Below are 19399 nucleotides of genomic sequence, written 5' to 3' on the forward strand. Positions count from 1 at the left end.
CTTACCAAAAAAAAAAAATCCCACAAACCATGTTTTTGCTAAACTTACCTTCACTGTAAAATGAAGATATTTGGAATCATTATGTGAACCATTCTATATGGTACCTATAAATAGAAAAATTGCAATTAGTCTTTTATGGGTAGTGGTGGCTTCTCTGGTGAGGTTAGGACTGTGAAGAAGAGCTGTGCTGCTTTTGGAGATCTAAGCACAGTCTAAATCACAGATGGAAAAGCTTTGAGTAATTATTTTTCCGCAGTGAAATATCTGTTTCTTTGAGTTCCACTGTTGGTGAATGTGTATCTAAGCATCAGTAGTGAGCCTTTTCTCCCTGTGAGGCCAGATGCATATCAGTGCCACTGAAAAGGAAACAGCGGAGGTAGAAACGATTACACCAAGCTCATCTGGCTGGAATTAGGTTAATCATACTTTGCTCATTCTGCAGACTGTACCTATAGATAATTAAGAGTCATGAAGGTTTGTGTTAGACTCCTGTACTGAAAGATGACCATTCTTGTTTTGCGTGCAAGATTATTATTGAGAACGTGTGCTACTATAGCTTATAACAAGCTGCAGTCTCTCCTACTGAGTTTCGTTGTAGAAAGTCCCCTTTGATAACGTCAGTAGGCTTAACTATTGCATTGCAGGCATGGTAGCTTTGCCATTGAATTTTGGACGCAGCTTTGATTTAAGTGTGAGATATTAAAGGTATTATTTGTAAGAGAAGAATGATTCCAGAATACTGGAATTTAACCAATGCAATAACAGGGTACAATGTTAGCTGTTTCTTGAGCAAATTTTACATACATAGTGTTGAGCTTGGAATGAATTCAAAAGGTTTTTAATACATTAATATTATCAGGGTCGTATATTAGTTTTACCTGTAACACGTTTTTTTGTTGTTGTAGATGTTCTGGCTCTGGCAGCTGCCATTAGAGAGTTGGCTACTTCCACACGCAAGGCTCGTACTGCTTTATGGTGTGCGTTACAGATGACTTTACCAAAAACCTCCTTAAGCAGTCTGGAAAAACAAGAAGAAGTTGAAAGGGCATTGCAAGAGCTATGCCCTGCAAACACAAGCACACAAGCAAAAAGCAACATGGAGCATGAAAACAAAGGAAGCAAAAAAGAAAAATCTGAGGAACCAATGAGGATTCTGGAATAATAGCAAAAAAAAAAAAAAAAAAAGTAATAAGAATAAGAGGGAGGAAGAAGTCTGAGGAAGGAAGGAAGGGGAAAGTGGTTTGCATGGAAAATATTTCTGATAGGTTATCAAAAAGCAAAAAGAGTTAACATAACTGATCAGTGCTGCAATTTTATTACTGTGATTCTGGCGTTGAGAGACACGTCTTGTAATAGTGTTAATGCAATTTTAATATTGCTGGTATTGCAATGTCTGCTACATAAGAATTTTATTAATAAGAGGAATTAAAAATAGCTGAACATTTCCTTGTCTGCTTATCCAGAGCTGTGTATCAGCTGTGACTCAAGCCATGACCTGAGAAACCAGTGAGTGGCAGAAGTTAATTCTCCTTTCTTTGTTAATGTTACGATTTAGCATACTTAAAAAAAAAAAAAAAAAAAAAAAACTGTTTGAAAGGTATTTCATAATTGTTCAGGGTGTTTTTTTTTTTTTTCACCATTCTATAGTTCTTTTAAGTGCCAAAGTGATTGCTAAATAGTTTGCATCCTGTCACTCAGTGCAGAGTAATTAAGACTTCTGTACTGGTTTTGTGACAGGAAGTCAGATCATTCAGGTAATTGCTAACAGTTTGACAAGAATAATCAGTGTTTAATTGTTGTTTGCGTGAATTGCTTCAGCAGTTGTGCTGACAACTCAGTTTCCAGCTAAACCAGTGTAAATCAGGATTTCCTGGAGTACAATATGTGTAACAAAATGTTTTATGTAAAAAGAACTAATTTAAGGCGGTTGTAGATTTTCAGTAAGTGCTATGTTGAAGTACACGTTAGCAGGTGATACAAAATTGTCACTCAGGATTAGAAATTAGATTTAGCAATTCCTCAGTGGGTTAAAAAACAGTGACTATATAACTTAGAATGCACTTAATTCAAAAGAATTATAGTTATTAATATACGTTCATGGTACTATAATTTTTGAAAACATTCCATATTTATTTTTATGTGTTTATTGAATGTTTATTTAAAATTCTGTTTTAGTACTATACAGTTGATCTTTTGCCAAACCTTCCAAATAATCAAATTTAACGATTTACTCAGGAAATATATGTATATTACTATATAAATATACACATGGTATATAGGGATTTTTTGGGCAAAGGGAAGTTTGCAAAATATTTACACAAAGCTAACTATATACTAGGTTACCAAAGCTGTTTAACTGATTCATTTTAGCATGAGAGGATTTCATATGTTTAGTTGCTGTTAACTAGTCTCCATTCTGTGGCTTAGACAATCAGAAGTATTATGTATCAGTGTGAATGTTCAGGGTGAGAATTAGAAAAGAATGAGTAATTCAAGTTTTGTTCTTAGGGCACTTATAAATATTTATAATGCTTTGACAACGGTGTCTTAATGTTAGATTATCTCTTAACATATACTAATAACCAACTAAGGTTCTTAGGTATTAGTATATTAATCAATGGCTTTGAAGGGCCGTTCTTATTTTAAAAGTGAATTAAGTGGGGATATGAGGAAAATTTGAAAGACAAAAATGAAGATTTATCTGTGTTTCATAATGTTTGATGTTGAATTTGACATTTTGTGGATAAACATATAGTTGTTTCCATATATATGTTCTTGCAAAATGTTCCAAAAAGAGTTGTGTAGTTTTGGATCTGATAATGTTTCTAGAACAGATGTATTCTCAGTAGTGCCATCGTTAGCTGTAATGAGGCAGTAATGACATAACTTCATAGACTACAGTTACAGAAGCCTCATGTTAATCCACTGAATAAAGTTTAAAAACGGGAGTCGATAGGAATCAGAATCTTAGTATGGTAAGAGCCTTTCTTTTTCCTAGAGAAAAGTGAATTCAACTTAAATGAATGTTTTCAGCCTTAGCCTAGAGAAGTGGGTACTGAAGAGTTAGTTATTTTAGTGCTGTGTGAGTGTATGCGTGCATGTGCAGTTCATTTGCACAACTTAATTTAAGAAGGTTGAATTTGCTTTTGTGAAACTAATTAACTATACTCTATGGTTTAAAAAAAATGGAGTCTGCAGTATTTGAGTTAATGACTAATTTTGTTTTTGAATTATGATTACTATGTTGACAGGAAATAAGAATTTGAGTCTTGATTTGCATTTCTGTTTACAGAATAATTGTAGTCCTGCAGGATTGTTTTGTAGTGGTGAATGTATTGGGCATAATAGGTCCTTATTGTATTGTTTGTGTGTTAATTATTATTGTGAAGGAATGTGGTCTTAATTGGCTCATAATAGAGTTAATGTGCCTTTAACAGTCTTATTTTTCAAAAACAGTAAATAACTATGCTTTCAATTGCAGTCTAAAAACACATGTAAAAGGTTACAGCGTGGCTGCATTTGACTATAGCTAACAAGTAGCATATGATATTAATGTTGTTTGTACATGATGTTTGATTGTCCAGTTATGGGCTCTTTAACAAGCGTAAAGCACCATAGCTGTTGAGAGTCACCATAGTGCAGATGTGTTTTGGTACCGGATTTTACTTGTCACACCCCACAAACGTGATGAGCATGCTCTCTTATCTCATGACCTCTTGCTCTGTTTTCTTCATAAAATCCCTGGGTTTTCATACAGTATTTGAAATCTTTGAATCATTTCTTTAAATCTTTTGTTTATGGACAGTGTTAGACCTACAAAGACAAAAGTCCTTTCAGAGAGCTTACGTTCTGTTGCTTTTTTACATACCCTTTTATAGTTCAGGAGAAATAATACTATATTTTGTAAAATAACCAATTTACACCTGATGTTGCAGTTGCTCTCTTACAGTCATAACATATTTTTAACTGACTAGTGTTTAATTTGGCAACAAAATACAAATTGTATGGGTATTGCACTGAGTTGTTGGCACGAATAAGTATAATGTTTCTGTTTTTAAGGGACTAATTCTATTCCCATATCATTGACTTCAGTGGAAGCAGAGTTGAGGTACTATGTTACACTTACGCTAGAGGTGTTTTTGTTTTGGAGTTCAGTTTTTGAGTTTTTCTGTTTGTGGAGCAATCAAGTAAATTTTACTGCGTTTTTTTTTTTTTGTTTGTTTGTTTCAAAATAGCTTTGCTGCGATTCAGTCGTTCTTTTTTTCTGGTTTGATTTATGCAGTTTGAGCTCTTGAATGAGGTGGGGAAGGAAGCAGAGTTGTAGCTAGTAGTGGTGGCAGCAGCCATACTAGATTGCTCCAGAGAACGGGATGCTGAAGAGTCCCTTTTCAAATTAAGATTATGTGTTTTGATAGCTGTGAGTGCATTTTAAGTGCTCCAGAATCCCAAACTGGTAATCCATTATATCACAGATTTCAAAAATATATGTGTAAATAACTGGAGACTTCTGGTGATTTCACCTTACTGTTTCCCAGAAGAGGGGCTGCTTCAAAGTAAGAACTCTTTCTCCTGATAGCTTCAATATCTCTGCCTTTCTTCTGTATCTGCAGGGTCCCTATGACTGTTAAGTTACTCTGGTGGTATTTGTTTAAACTAAAACTAATGAATTAGTATCAGTTTGTCATTAACTGCTGTTAGAAGAAGAGATAGAGAGACTGTCTAGCTTTCTGGTGCTTGTGTTACTGAGCCTTTTCAAGAACAGGTGAGTCTGTAATATTCTGTTAGTTCCCTAATGACTGCTATTTTTTTCCCCTAAACTGGATCTTCATTGCCATTGTTGTTTACCATTGCTATTAATCTTTTTTCTCTACCTGGGTGTGTATCATTTGGAAATGATTTGCCTCACAACTTGGGAACTTATGCTCTAGTCTTCATAATAAGTCTCCTCTTATTCCTCTCAGCACTTTTCTCTTTGAAGTAAGTGCATTGTAGAAGACAGAGAGTATACAAGTGGGAGGCTTTTTGACGTACTAGCTGGTATTTTGGTCTTTTCTGCCTTACCAGGCCCTGTGCTGTGTTGGCATATGTGGTTTTCTGCTCATTGAGGCATGGGACATTTGAATGTCTGCGTTTCTCCCTCCCATACCTCTATCATCGTCTTAAAAACTAGGATGAGACTTGACAAAGAACGAATAGAAGGAAAAACAGGCTTATTGCCAAAGGTTAGGGATAACTGAGAATCAAGCAGACAAATATAAATTATTCTTGTTGTTGAAATAAAAATAAAAAAATAGGTCTTTTTGCTGAGGAATGTCCTCTCTTCATTGTTGGTGAAGTGTGAAGATTCTCCAGAATGTTGTGGAAAACTTCCTAGTTTTAGTCCTACGTGCTTTTCCTGTGGAGACCACGAGCACAGCTTCCTGGGATTTTGATCTGCTCTCCAGGCTTTCTCCTATTCTATTTGCAGAAATAAAGAAGGAAAGAGGAGCCACAAGAAACCTTACTTGCTGTGGATAGGATCGCTCCTCTTAGCAGCTGTGGCTCCAGTAGCTGCAAAAGGTGTGAGCCTGAGGGTCCAAGTGTCTTTCTCTGGCTTTCCTTCAGCTGTGCTTCTCTTTTTTCCCCCCTCCGCTGGTCATAGATGCTGCCAGAATTTAACTGCTGAGACTTGTGGTAGAGTCGACTTGTTCTGGTCACGCTCTGGTAGCCATCCTTCCACTCTTAAATGTTTTAATCGTGTGGAAGGAATTGATGTTCTCAGCTGTGTACCAGCTTGAGGTAGCTAGAACATGGTTTGGGAACAGCTGGTTCAGACTAGCTGGATGTGGTCCTCCCCTTAGAGCAAGTTCACCAGCTCTTCCCTCTCAGCTCCTGTCTCTGTCAGGAACGAGAATGAAACAGGGTTTAAACCATCTTTTCTAAATGCAGTGCAGTTCCTAGAAATAGCAAAGGAACATTTAGCATAAAAGTTTCATTGAACTGTTCATTTTGGTTTGGTTGGTTGGAGATTTGTTCTTGTTAAAACGATAGCATTCAGCTTTGCTTAGCATGATATTCTCAAATCTGTAATTTAGGTTATAGCTCTAATTCCATTGGATGTTGGATTTTGGTTTAATTGCTGTAAAGATTATGCAAAAAACAAACCTTAAGCCTATATATATTTTTTAAAAAGTGATTTCCTTACCTGCTCTGAAAGCTAATTTTATTCTCTGTTTGTTCAGGAGTTGTGAAGTGCAAGTACTGCATGTTGGAGCAAGCCAAAGCAGTAGGGATCTGGGGTGGGTTTTTTGGTTCTTTGTATCTTTGTTTATTTGGCAGTGTGTGTGATCTTAGTTGTAAAATTACGTTTTTAAATCTGCTTTATATCTACAATATTATGTAGAGAGATATATATATATTTAAATAGAGTCATTAAGGTGGAAAGTCTTGAGTTCAGGATTTTTTTTTTTAAATCGTTAAGATTGTATGTTATATTGAAAAAGAATAGGGAATGTATGCGAGGAGTTAATGTTCAAATATACTTTTTTTTTTTTTTTTTAAGTAGTTGCATTTGCAATTAGGCTACTGACGAGCTAGGTGTGATCCTGCTTCCATTGAAGCCAGTAGCTTTAACAGATTTTGACTTCAGCTGGCTTTGTTGCTTTACTGGCCTGATATCTCAAGTTACGTGGGCTCTTTGTAAATACGAGCTTAGTAGTTCACCTTGAACATTTGATATAAAGAAACCCCAGAAGGATGTGTCCCCAACCTTTTTTTATAAGGTTTCTCACTATACTGACAACTTGGAATTAGAAGGATTATTTTGCTTTCTTTTAAAGCTGGGGAATGTACCTACTGCAGAAGCTTTGACTGAATTAGATCTGTGGGTTTCTGAGAATTTTGCACCTTTTTTTTATCTTAATTTGCATGGAAGGAAATATAGCCTTAACCATGCAAAGACCTAGATTCATTTATTGTGCAGTTTACCTGTCTCAGTCACCAGCACTTTTTTATTTTGTAAAACATTATATAAAAATTAGGCATCTGTGAATTTATATTTTGTTTTAGATTGCTTTATAATTTGCTGAAAAATTCTTTTTTCAATCAGTTCTATCAGTTACATAATATGAAGGGTCATTATTTTTCTTCATTAGCAATACTGTAATCAAAGGTGCAAAAATAAGATGCATATGATGTACGTAGTCTGTGCTGTTAGAGGTTGAAAATGTATGGGCTTATGAGCGAATTACTAAAAATGGAGGAACTGGAGCTATAAATCCTCTTTGCTGCTTGTTTGCCAAATAAGCTTTAAAAAAAGAAATTATTTGCCTATAGTGTATAAAAAAAAAAAAAAAAAAAAAAAAGCTAGTTAGAATAAACCAGAGTCAAATTAAAAAAAAAAAAAAATCATTGCCAGGCAAAGGTTGCTTTACATTTTTTTACTGTATAAAATACAACCAGTTTAAAACTTGTTTATGCACAGTAATAACGAGCATAGTTTTTTCACAGAATTAGGCTATTTCCAATATATATGGGAAAAATAAGTTTACTTTTATTTTTTATGACAGATATACAAAGATTAATAGTGTCTATATTTTAATATACTATTTGGTGTCTGAAGTATATCTTTTACATGTTTATTGGTCAAACTCATTTCCTTAAAGCAAATTTTACACTGCTGTTGAAATATTACTGAAGGATTTTGTGAGCTGATCCATTTAGTAGACCCAACAGGAATATGTGAAAGTATAATTTAACTTTAAAAAAAAAAAGAAAAAGTCAATTGTTGATTATACAAGATTTTAATCAGTCAGTTTAGGCTTATTTAAGTATTTCTGTAAAACAACTGTGGATGTTGAATTAACGCTGCAAAAATCTTACTTCTACCTCCTGTGTAACATTCTTAAAATTATACTTCACAGATCTCTTTTGGGATATACTTTGATATTACAGCAAGTTGCTACACCTTAACTTGTGAATTTCCTGTGCTTTTTTCTTTCTTCTGTTAGTTGTTTTATGTGGAACACCAGGATGCCTTGTGGCTGAGGCTAGATTATGTTCACTTGTGCAAAGTAGCTTCAGGCAAACTGTGTACACTTGCACATGGTTTCTATTACACAAAAGGTACAACAATCGAAAGATTATAAGGTTTGTGTTACATGTATGAAAGTCTCAGAAGTATGAGAATTCTGTAATAAATCATGGCCAGTGTAACTTTTTAGTATTTTTATGTATGTGATTGATTCCTTTTATTTAAATAATCAACTGTGTTGTATGTATGTCCCTAATAAATAGTTACAGCTTGTTGTTTCATTTAGTTCAATTTACGCTGTTAATCAGCTGCTGTTCTCCATGTGATTTTTTTTTTTTTTTTGGATAATTCAGCACAGAAAAGACATGCTATGTGTTACAGGATAACGCAGTAACAAAAATTAAAATTCTTTGTGACACTGATTTTATTACGTTAGCAAATGTTATGGGAGAAGAAGAGAAAATTTTCTGTAGTTATCTCTAGATAGCATTTGTTGTGCTTGGGTGTTAAGGAAGTATCTTTTACCCTGGATGCAGGGTTACACACAGAGGAGACTTTAATAATGCAGTTTAATGCAGAACTGCATTAAATAGTTGGAAACGCACAAAAGGAAAGCTTTAAGTAATTTCAGAAAGTTGTACTCCTCACTTCACACAATATTACTGGGGAAAAATAGTCGTGATGAGTGTTTCCCAAACTAAGTAACTCTACAAAGCGTCATGTCTGGTTTTGTTGGCGTAAAGGTTAGAAGTTGTAAGCAGGAGCATCGCTCTTGTACGAAATGTCACAGAAGATACTGAAAGGCAGTGTGCTTTCCAAATCACTGCCCTCGGCGGATCTTGATTTTTTTTTTCAGCAAGGAGAGTTTATTTATGCAAACCTCAGATGTATGCAGGCTCTTGAAGCTCTGGAATTCCACGCAGACAACAAGAGCGTCTACCTGTGCGCATCAGGTAGGTTTAGGCAGTCAAAAACTGAAGTGTGTTACTGATATATTATAAATTCTTGTTTCATTTAATTCATGCCGTGCATAAGCCACTCTTCATAGGCTTTTGAGAGTGCCTTGTATTATGTATAAAATAGCTAAGCACTTATATACTTGATAAGCTTTGAGGGAGTTACATATCTACATGTTATAAAGATGCAACTTAAGTCAGGCAGTTTTACGCTCTGAAAGTACACAGTTTTTCTCCATTAGTTATAAATGGAGCAGAAACTGACCATCTCAGTTGTTGGTGATGCTGTTCTTGGGATTAGTCCCACCCTGCAGGGTTTGTGAGTGTACTGATGATAGCAAGACGTGTGTGGCACAGCTAGTGTAAGAATTCAGCTTATTTGTCTTGTGGAATCTAGTGTGAAATTATTTCAAATGAGGGAAAAATATTTCTGTGTTTAGAGCTTAAAATTTCTAAGTAGTCTTTTTTCCAGTGACATACAGGAAAAAAAAAATCATTGAGTTGTTTTTCCTTGGTGGAAAATCTTATATGCTTTTGTGGTGCTTGAATAATATAAACATTTTATTTGCAAGCAGGGCATTTCCATATTCAATGGATTTATACATCTCAAGTATCTTAGTATGCAATTGTTTGAGCTCTTTTTCCATATCTCACTTCTCCCAGTGTTCCTCTCAAGGCCTAGCCAACACTTGTGGTTCCCTTTTCCCTTCGCTCCCTTCCCAAACCCGCACATTTTTGCATTTCCCATGTTGCATAGGTGACCAACTGTTTGAGTGCTAGGAAGCACGGACCAAAACTTATGTGTGGCTAAAAAACGCAGGGCTCTCATATTACACTCGGAGAACTGACAGCAGAAGTCGTCAGGAATGGTTCAAGGGAGGAGATCACAGTGGTTTCCTGAGGCATCCCACAGCTCCTGTGTGTGATTGGGTTGTACATGCTGTCAGGTTTGGGAATGATCAAGTGATGCCACTGTTGGCAAGCCACAAGAATTTGTTACTGAATAGCCGCAGTGCCATCACAACCCTGATACGTCACACGATAACGTAAGAACCAAATCTGAAGTCTTTCCTATAAAAATATGTAACCAGGATAACTGAAGCATGCCAGATTTTTTTTCCCATTAGTTTCTGGACCTTAAATATATTTTGTCTAATCTTTGTAGGTTTCTGTTGTGATCGCTGCTCTGTATGCATATTCCACAAGTTAATTTTGGGGCACTGTTAGAAACTCCCTCTTTTTTTCTTTTTCCTCTCATTCCCGTCCCCCCCCCCCCCAAGTGAATAGGGTTTCCAAAGCACTGTTATTTAGCAGATCATCAGAGAAAGATCTCTCCACTGACGCCCCTATTCACTCGCTACCTTGCGCTTACGTAGGGAGGAAGGGGAAGTTGTCTGTGGCGTAGACCATATTGGAACTGAAGAAGAGCCTTACTGCAAACTCATTCTAGCATTTATTGTATGCAGAGGAACTAATATAGGGGCATATTTGAGAGCTTTAAATATCTCCTGCCCAAGATTAAAGATCATAGCGTGGTAATCTCTTCAGCAGTGGGGAAATCATAATTTAGCCTCTTGTCCAGAAAACCAGAAACAAAAGGCGCTTTTGGTAGCGTGCAGCATGTGGTATTTTTGTTACGAAAGAAGCAAAAGGAGAGAAATGGCCAACGTGCATGCGTAGTGGACAGCGATAGAAATATTAAAAAACACATACCCCAACACACCACTTTTGTTCAAATACAGCTTGGTTGCTTTGATACATGTTCCAAAACACCTGTAATGAAATAGTGGCAACTATTTTAATGCAGCTATGGTGGCAACTTGCCTGTGAAGATACTTTGGAAAATAGTTGCAGTGGAATGTTTTCTCCTAGTCTGTTACAGCCTGAATTAATCTGATAACGTTGGTATCTTGTGTTGATTTTTTTTAAAATAATGGTAGTTGAAAGTATTTTGAAGACACATTTGTTTGATGGCCTGATTTTTGTGACGCCATGCAATTTGGTTATACTACTCTGATTTCAGTAAAAGTTCCCTTTCAAAATGAAAACACTGCGTTTCCACGGTGCTAGCTTGTTAAGGTTTCTGAGACCTGTGATATTAGCTGATGAATCATGCTGTGCATGGGTATATATATTTCAAGGGTGTTAGGTTACAAGAGATGCAAAGCTCAGTAAGTAGGTGGTTAAGTTAAATATTCCTGAAGAATTAGTGTTCGAATAACGTTCCTTTGCGCAGTTTAAAGACCAAAGTTTGCTGTATTGTATTTGTCTGAAGATGCAGTGATCTTGCAAGTGGATTATAAACAAATGTAAAACTGAAGTGTTTGTTTGTTTAGAATCGGTGAGTGAAAAACAAAAGATGAACGTCCTAAATAGAGAAAACGGATTTAGCCTGTACAGATCTTAGTCTAGTTGTTAAAGGGGAAGTAATGATCAATTGAACAAAACTAACAAGTGTTTATATGTGTCATCATTTTAACTTCCTCACTAATGTATTGTGCTAGAAACAGATGTCTCTCTTATACTGGCTTTATAAAGAAGAGTACTACCTTACCAGCTGTTGCAGTTTTCTTCTTCGTTCTAGAAGTCACGGAGGGCCTTGTAAATTTTAGGATAAAATGCTGTTTTATGTAGTAATTTGGGGCTATATCATTGCCTACCAAGCAGATTTATGCTATTGTTTGCAGTATGAATCTCTCAGATATTTGTGGTTTGGGTAAGTAATAACTGAAGATAATATGTAGCATGTAACTCAAAAACAGCTTGCTTGCTTCTTTTTCCCTTCCATGTTTGTGACCTTATTAGTCTGTGACGGTGACTGAAGAATGTCTGTCATAGCAAATGGTTAATGTTGCAGGGTAAAATAGATGATCTCTCTCAAACGGCAAACTTGAATATGAGGTTGGTAGATTTTTGCTTTTAACTTTGGCTTTTAAGTCCTTCCCATGGGTTTATTGTTTCCCTTCTGATGTTTCAGGAGAACTCAATTCCCTCTCTCCTCTCCCCTGTGCTGTCCCCATCCCTCGGACCTCAAAATAGTACAGAGTTTAATAGTCTTATTTTCTTTTCACGGATCTGCTTGTAAATCAGGTGCCAGTGTAGTTCCTACTATGATTTTTTTTTTTTTCCACAACAGTAGTAGGGAGATAGATGCAAGCAGCAGGATATGTGCTCCAATGGTAAAGTTACAGTATTGAGAAAAAACTATTTGAATGCTTTGAAACTTGTGCATGTTTTCTTTTGAGTGCAAGAGCGTGTGTGTGTATGTCAGAACAAATGTGAACAATTGGCTACAAAGTGATGGACAATTAGAAAATACTCTCCAAACCCTCAATACTCTTAATTTTTCACACTGAATTCTCCCACTGATTTCCTCCTGCCCCGCCCCAGATATCATTGAGGCGAGATATTGCTTAAAACAGATGTGATTTTTCTCCTTTCCTGTCTCCTTTACTTGCATGATTGTATTAAAGGTCAGGTTTCCCCTTGCCTAGTCATTCACAGCCAGTTAGTTGTGTGCAGTGCCCTGCATGCAATGTAAAGGGGCTATATGATTTCCAGAAAGAATTTATTGTGACATGAGCTCTAACTTTCCTTATAAACTGTTATTTTGAGAAATGTAGATGAAAGTAAGGGCTACCAGAAGTTTCTTGGTTCTGCTGGTACCAGTAATTAGCCCACACCGATGGAAGATGATGACAGGCTGGCCTCTGTAGGTAAGAGTGAGTTTTGACCCTTGTCTAGGTGATGTGCATTCTTATCTGTTCAGCTGATCCTTTTCTGTAAAATCCATAGCTTTCTAACCAAAAACTGGTTTGGAAACGGGACCAAACAGATCTCTCCTCCATCTTCCTGTGATACAGACCTATTGTGTGAAAGAGTGGGTTTTCCTGGGATTGAGGCTGATTTAATTCTTGATGTAAATAGGGGAGGAGAGAATTCAAGCTCTGCTTAAGTTTAAGTCAGCATAGTTATATGAAAGTGACAGTAGAAGTTCATGGTTATACTGTTTTCAGGATGGTCTACAATCACTTAGCATGAAATACAAGACTGATGAAGATGTATCAGCAGCATTGTATGATTGATGTCTTGCTACGAGAAGGTGTAGAATGACAGTGCAGAAATGAGGTGTAAAAAAGCTCAAAGACTTTTGAAAGTGCTTTCAGATCTCCCAGCCCATCATGTGTTACAGTCAGGACGGGCAAAAACAAAGCAACAACAAAAAAGAAAAAAAATCAGTGATAAACTATTTTGTTTTCCTTCACAAGGAAGAAGAAATACTAGGTTTAGACAGTAGCATACTGCTTATAGGGCAATTACATTGAAACTCAATGTGTAGAAGAGCAAACAACAAGTAGGAAGGATTAGCCGTATAACACTGCAGATAATAATGGGGAAAATAAAATCTGTCTTGCTAGTGTCAAGAGGTTTTTGTGACAAGACTTGAGAGTGAGCGATGCATTTGGATACAATGATTATCTGAAGAATTGGGGATGGAGGTGTGGTTCAAATTTACTTGATGAATTATTTATTTGGGCCTCATAAAGTCTTTATAGAGTAAATTACTACATTCTTGTTGCAGATAAGTAATTTGCGTTTACCTGTTGATTTTTAATCGAACCTTTAGCAAAGTCTGTCCACTATGACCATCTTGATTAAAATACACAGGGAAATGATATGTAAGTACCTGTCTTACAGCCACACTCATCAATATGGTGCATGAATGGCTGTTGTGTATGGTGTTCTTTTATTGTTTGTGCTAGTGTTGCTTCCCGTGCAGGCTAGAGTTAGTACAATTTAACTGAGACCTCTATAAAGCTGGGAGTATTTGCTAAGAACAGCTTCCTTTTCCCTGTGTTCAGTGTAGGGATCTTTTAGCAGCAAGTGAAATTATATTGCATTTTAATCAGAGTTACTTCTAAAATCAATCCAGCTATTCAAATTAGATTTTTGAAGATGGAGATAGATGCTGGCAGCAGTTGTGGGTGGATTGATCGAAATAATGAGAAACAAAGCTGGCCTACGGATTTACACATTTGTAAGTGCAGGCTTTTCTCTTGTGTCCTAGATGCTTTATTACCTGATAAATGGTTCACCTGGGTTCCAGCTCAAGGAAACTTGATGACTGAATTCAGTTGTGATGTGGAAAGAAATTGCCTTACTATGATTATAAATTCTTTGTGCAGGGACTCTTTCTTCTATGGTTACGCCCTTGCAGGACACAGATCTGTGCTTTGGTCCTGTACATGCTGCTAACTACAACCAATAGTTACATAAATAGCTGTCATTAGGCAGCTTGCAAACAATTTTGCCTTGAAGTTTAAATTAAAGCCATTTATTTCTGTGGCCTAGTTTCTGCGCTCTCACTTCATCTCCTTTGAGTTTAATGAGATCTTTCTAGGAGGCCAGGTTTTTGCTCCTCGGGAGGCAGAAAATGATGCAAATTTAGTCCTTTGCACTTTGTTGTAGTTGCAAACCAGCAACAGTTACGGTACAAGAGCCAAGCTTGTGCTAGCATGCAGATCAAAGGACACAAAATCTCCCCCCAGATATTTTAGAAGTGACTGCAGGAGTCTGTAATCAGGCGACATGCGTACACATTTCACGTTATCATTCTCTAGGGAAAAGAATGAATGTACTTTCCATGAGTTTTAGCATTTAAAACAAGAATATTAAAGATTATCTTTACTCTTAATTTTTGTAAGGTGTGTAATGTTAATGCCATTTTTATTCTGGTACAGATACATTCTTATAATCTACCTATGTTTGTAGTAAGAAATAGTTCAACGATTTATCTTGTAAATGGCGTTGTCCTTATTATAAATTCCCTTCAGAAGAACAGACATGTATTCAAATTTTGTGCTTACTCCTTCCTTCTTCCCTAAGGGACCTTCCCATTCCTTCCAAAGATGTTTATAACCACTTTTCCTTTCAATTCAGAGCGGAGAATATTACATCTCTTTCAGATCCAGCCTTTGACACAGGTATTGATCATGACTGGAATATACTCAGGCAGCTTCGTAATAAGGGTGTTGGAAGGAACTGGAGGTTAGGTAACAGTTTTCAGTTTCCAGCACGTCCCAGATAAGCAATAAGTAGGGCATGCACTCAGCTAGTCAGATTAAGCACAGGAAAGAAGAAAGCACCACACCCAATAATAACGTGGTAATGAGTTTTGAGTAAAACATTCCTTATGTTATGTTCCTTATGGTATTACTGAAGTGTCCAGGCCACCCACATCATAGGGCACTGTATTAACACAAAGGAAAATACTGTCCCCGCCACTGCAAGCTCAGGCAATGACAAGGTGCAAACGGTGGGTGAAGTGGGCAAGTAGAAGGGAGGATGAGGTAAGAGTCAAACGAGCATATTTCTTGGGTGCCCGTCTAGCCTCGTTGGGCAGCAGTGTTCTGTGGGCAATGTGACAAGCTGAGTCTTCGGATCTTGCCTGATGAGAAAATGAGACAATTTTATCAATGTTGATGCCTCCTTCTTAACTGAAACCACTGAAACTGAGGAAAGGATTTATGCATATGACTAGCTTAGGGTATCTGACTAGTCCCAGTCACATCAGTGGTGCTACTCAAGCACTTAACTAAAATAAAGGCTATTCTCAAATTTCTGAAGTGAATTAAACTTTTGGTGTAAAAGACATTTCATAAGGTAAATTGAATTCTAATTTCTTCTGATATTTTGTTATTATCTGAATATGTCGTACTTATATTTACATAAAAAAGCTTCTGCCCTGCTTCTCAGTCTCTTCAGTTGACTCAGTATGATGCGAGAAGTGTCAAGATAGTTTGCATATTAAGATCTTCACCACTCAACCAAAAAAACAGATTATTCACAAGCAAAAACCGCCTATGTCAGGATTAAATCCTAATGTACCTAATATAATTCTTAACCTTCCTGTAAAGATGCTGTTTATCTCAGATGATAGCCGCCCCCCCCCCAAAAAAAAAAAAAAAAAAAACAACCTAGCAAACTACTGACACTTGGCAATACAAAGTTTGGTCAGAGGAGCCTCCTGTGTAAGTGCTTCTGGGTTTAAGACCTCAGGAAAATTGGAGTTGCTCAGGAGAGAAGACTATTTGTAAAAACTGTGTGCACTTCAAGAATGCACATCTTTTCAGAAAGGAAAGAATGTTTAAAGATATGAAGTTGTAACAGAAATGAAGTGATGGAAAAGAAGCTATACAAAGGAAAATACACATGAGGAGGTAGAGTGAGAGCTGAAAAGCAACAGAAAAATTTTTGAGAAACAATTCTTTTAACAAAGTGACTATTTTCTTCAAAGAATGTTATTTAGCTATGACAACTGCACTTCTCTTCACCGTTTAAGAGAAGAAATAAATCCAGTGTTTATTTCTATCAGCATGATTTTTTTTCATGAGGAGAATGAATCTGTGGAAGAAACTAGTGAAGTGTTTTTATTTTTTAGTTCTGTTAACATCAGAAAGAGCCACATTACATTCAAGAAGTATTAGACAATTTTCATGGACAGATTTAAGGGGAAAACTGCCAAGGAACATATTGTAAGAGAAGGACTTATCAGCTCATGGAATAAAGTAACTAAGATTGAAAGAGACTTCTGGAGTCTTTGCCCAACCCCTGCTCAAAGCAGGGCCAATTTCAGAGCTCAGGGACTTGTCCACTCAAATTCTGAATATCTCCAATGATGGAGACCCCACAGCCTCTCTGGGTCCCTGTTCCAGTGCTGTACCACTCTCATAGGGAAGACTTTTCTGTCTAGTTGGAATTTTCCTTGTGTCTGTCACCTCCTGTACGTGCTGCATACCTCTGAGAAGAGGCTGACTCTGTCCTCTCTGTAACCTCCTCCCCTTTAGATTCTGGTATGTGTCAATAAAGCATAAGAGGAATATTAGATTATGTAATAGAAAGTAGTGATGAATTTTCCGTCACAATCTTTTATTTCATTCGCTGTTCTGAGGCTAGCGGGAGCACTCTCTACATGTGACTGTGTCGAATGCTTCAGGCTGAAACGTAGTTCCCTTTTCATCAGGAGTTTGGGGAATGAGAAGTTCAGACATGTATAATGGATGGGGCTGCTACTTGCAGTTGAATTTGAGTTGCTTTTAGAGTCTTGCTGATGTCCTTGCTCAGAGTGCAGCCAAGCATACAAAAAATGAAGATATAGTAGTTAAGGAAGCTTAGCGGGGAAAAAATAAACTTGCCTGTACTTTCATTGCTCTGACTGAATACACGTGCTCTCAAAGAGGGTGTGTGCCCGAACAGGACTGAGCACGGACAAGTAGCTAAGTAGGGTAAGTCAGAGACAGCATGATCACAAAGGGAAAAAAAAAAAAACAGGAAAAACTAAGGCACAAAATGAGACGTAAATTGCAAGTGACTTAACTATAGCCTTTTTTTGCTAATTAGGTAAGGAAAAGACTGAGAAAAGGTTGGTCCACTAAGTAGAGCAGGAGAGCTGTCAACAGACTTCTTTTTTCCACTGAAGCAGGCTGCAGCAAGATAAGTATCACAGTTAATACCTATAACAAAGGGGCAAATATGTCTCTTTCGAACAGATAGTAGTAGCTTGACTTCAACTCCCAGATAGATACTGGAACAGAAAGTAAAACTTATTTTCTGAGCACTGAGAAGAGGCTGAAGAGGGGAGTAAGAGCCAGTGTAGCTATGTGAAGCCATGGCAGTACCATCTAATTTCCTTGTGTAACAGTGTTACAGATAGAAAGAAAACAAGACAGTCATGTAAGTCGATCTTTTAAAAAATTGTTGGCACTGTTTTCCATGATAGTCTCATAGTTTAGAAACATGTTCTAGACAAAGTACTCTAGAATGGGTGTAGAACTGATTGGAAAGCCTTATTCGGTGTGTAGCTATTAAAGGTTACTTGATACAGCCTTCCGTTTTGACAATAAGAACCAAACAGATCCTACTGTTTGTGCACTGATACTTAGCATTTTCACTGAAAATCTGATTTTTGTATGGCCTTCCAGGATTTTGGTAGGGCAAGCTTAGAAATCCATGATCACAAGTTGGAAAAAACAGAGGTTCTCTGAAAGGGAAAGGGTTAAAATAATCTAGTGTCCAAAGACAGCGTAGGAAACAGTTGATCAGGTGTAGTTCCATGAAGAAGGATTTGGGGATTACTGGGAAGCACAAGTTGGCCATGAATTGCCAATGCCAGGCTGCTCTGAAGTAGGCAGAATCCGTAATGGGGTATACAAGGGGTCTGTAAACTGCAGCATGCCCAAAGTAATCCCTCTGCTCTCCTGATAACAGCAGCAGCTGGAGCGCTGTGCTTGGTTTCAGGCCTCTTCAAATTTACATGGACAGCTGGAGTTGGTCCAACTGAGAGCAATGAGAACGATCAGAGGGTCAGAAATGAGTTAGGGTCATTCAGGCCAAAGAAGAGAGGACAGATAGTGTCAACAGTTCTCTTTTTTTGGCAGGAAGCCTTTACGCGTTTGAAGGGCACGATGCATCTTTCGTGTTCAGGGTGTATGGCCTTAAATTACAGGAGGGCAGATTCAGGTTAGCTATGTAGAAAAAGGTCTGATGTTAAGGACAGTAAAGCACTGAAAAAGATGGTTAAAGGAGCTTCTGTAAGCTTTTTTGGAAGCCTTTAATACCAAATCAGGTGAGCTTATGTTGGGGATTGGGTAAGTGAAGGTGATGCTGCTTTGAAGTGGGCTAGATGACCTCTTGAAGTCCTTTTCAGATGCGTGAGGGTGGGATTGGCCAGTATTAAAGACAAATACCAATGTTTACTGAGAAGTCTTTTCATGCTTCCTCTAGTTTTGCCTTAAAGTCATTTCAAAGTTTAAAAACAAGAAAAAAATATTTACTTAAGGTTTTCCCCAAACTGAGTATCCTCACTGTTTCCCCATGAGGATTTTGTGATGTCAGACCCTAGTTCATTATGTCTGGAGAACATATCCAACCCCTTTGCTATCTTTCCTGGATCTAACTGAATCCACCTGCTGGGCTGACAGATAGAGCGGACTAACACAGTATTATCTGTTCTTTGTTTGTTCAGATATTAGTTTTTCCCAAAATTCTGAAAAGCTGCCTTTAAGAAAATTTAATCCAGCACCTCGGTTCTTTTCTTCCTCAACCTAATACTTAGATTTACCCTTGTAATATAGCCAATCTCTGTGTCCCCTAAAGATCTAGCTACTAATTAGTATTGCCAAGCTTTTGTAACCTCTTTTGGGGAAATGCTCTGTTAAATTAGGAGCCCCTTTGGAAATAGGCCATCATTGCTAGTGACTGGAAGATATTTAACACAGAATAGGTGGTCCTGTCTATCAGAATCAGATGTGGTGGAAAAATATCCTATTGTCTGTGGGTTGTTGGCATTTAAGATTGTTATTTGCGTTGTTGTTGTTGTTCTTTTTAATGAAAGGTTCTTAGTAATAGGTGGGGAGACAAAGCCTCGGAGGGT

General features: G+C 37.2%; 1 protein-coding gene across 5 annotated transcripts in view; it reads left to right on the plus strand.

Moving 5' to 3' along the window:
• Window positions 1-7757, plus strand: part of LOC104150125 (meiosis-specific coiled-coil domain-containing protein MEIOC) — a 40658-nt gene extending 32901 nt beyond the window's left edge. For all 5 annotated transcript variants that reach the window (XM_009684175.2, XM_068934089.1, XM_009684176.2 and 2 more), the window contains one exon: window positions 906-7757. In XM_009684175.2, the coding sequence (XP_009682470.1) occupies window positions 906-1162 (257 nt within the window). In that variant the 3' untranslated portion in view covers window positions 1163-7757. The remainder of the gene's footprint in view (window positions 1-905) is intronic.
• Window positions 7758-19399: the final 11642 nt, after the last annotated feature.

The sequence above is a fragment of the Struthio camelus genome, chromosome 2 (genome assembly GCF_040807025.1).
Source record: "Struthio camelus isolate bStrCam1 chromosome 2, bStrCam1.hap1, whole genome shotgun sequence".
Classification (NCBI taxonomy): Eukaryota; Metazoa; Chordata; class Aves; order Struthioniformes; family Struthionidae; genus Struthio; species Struthio camelus.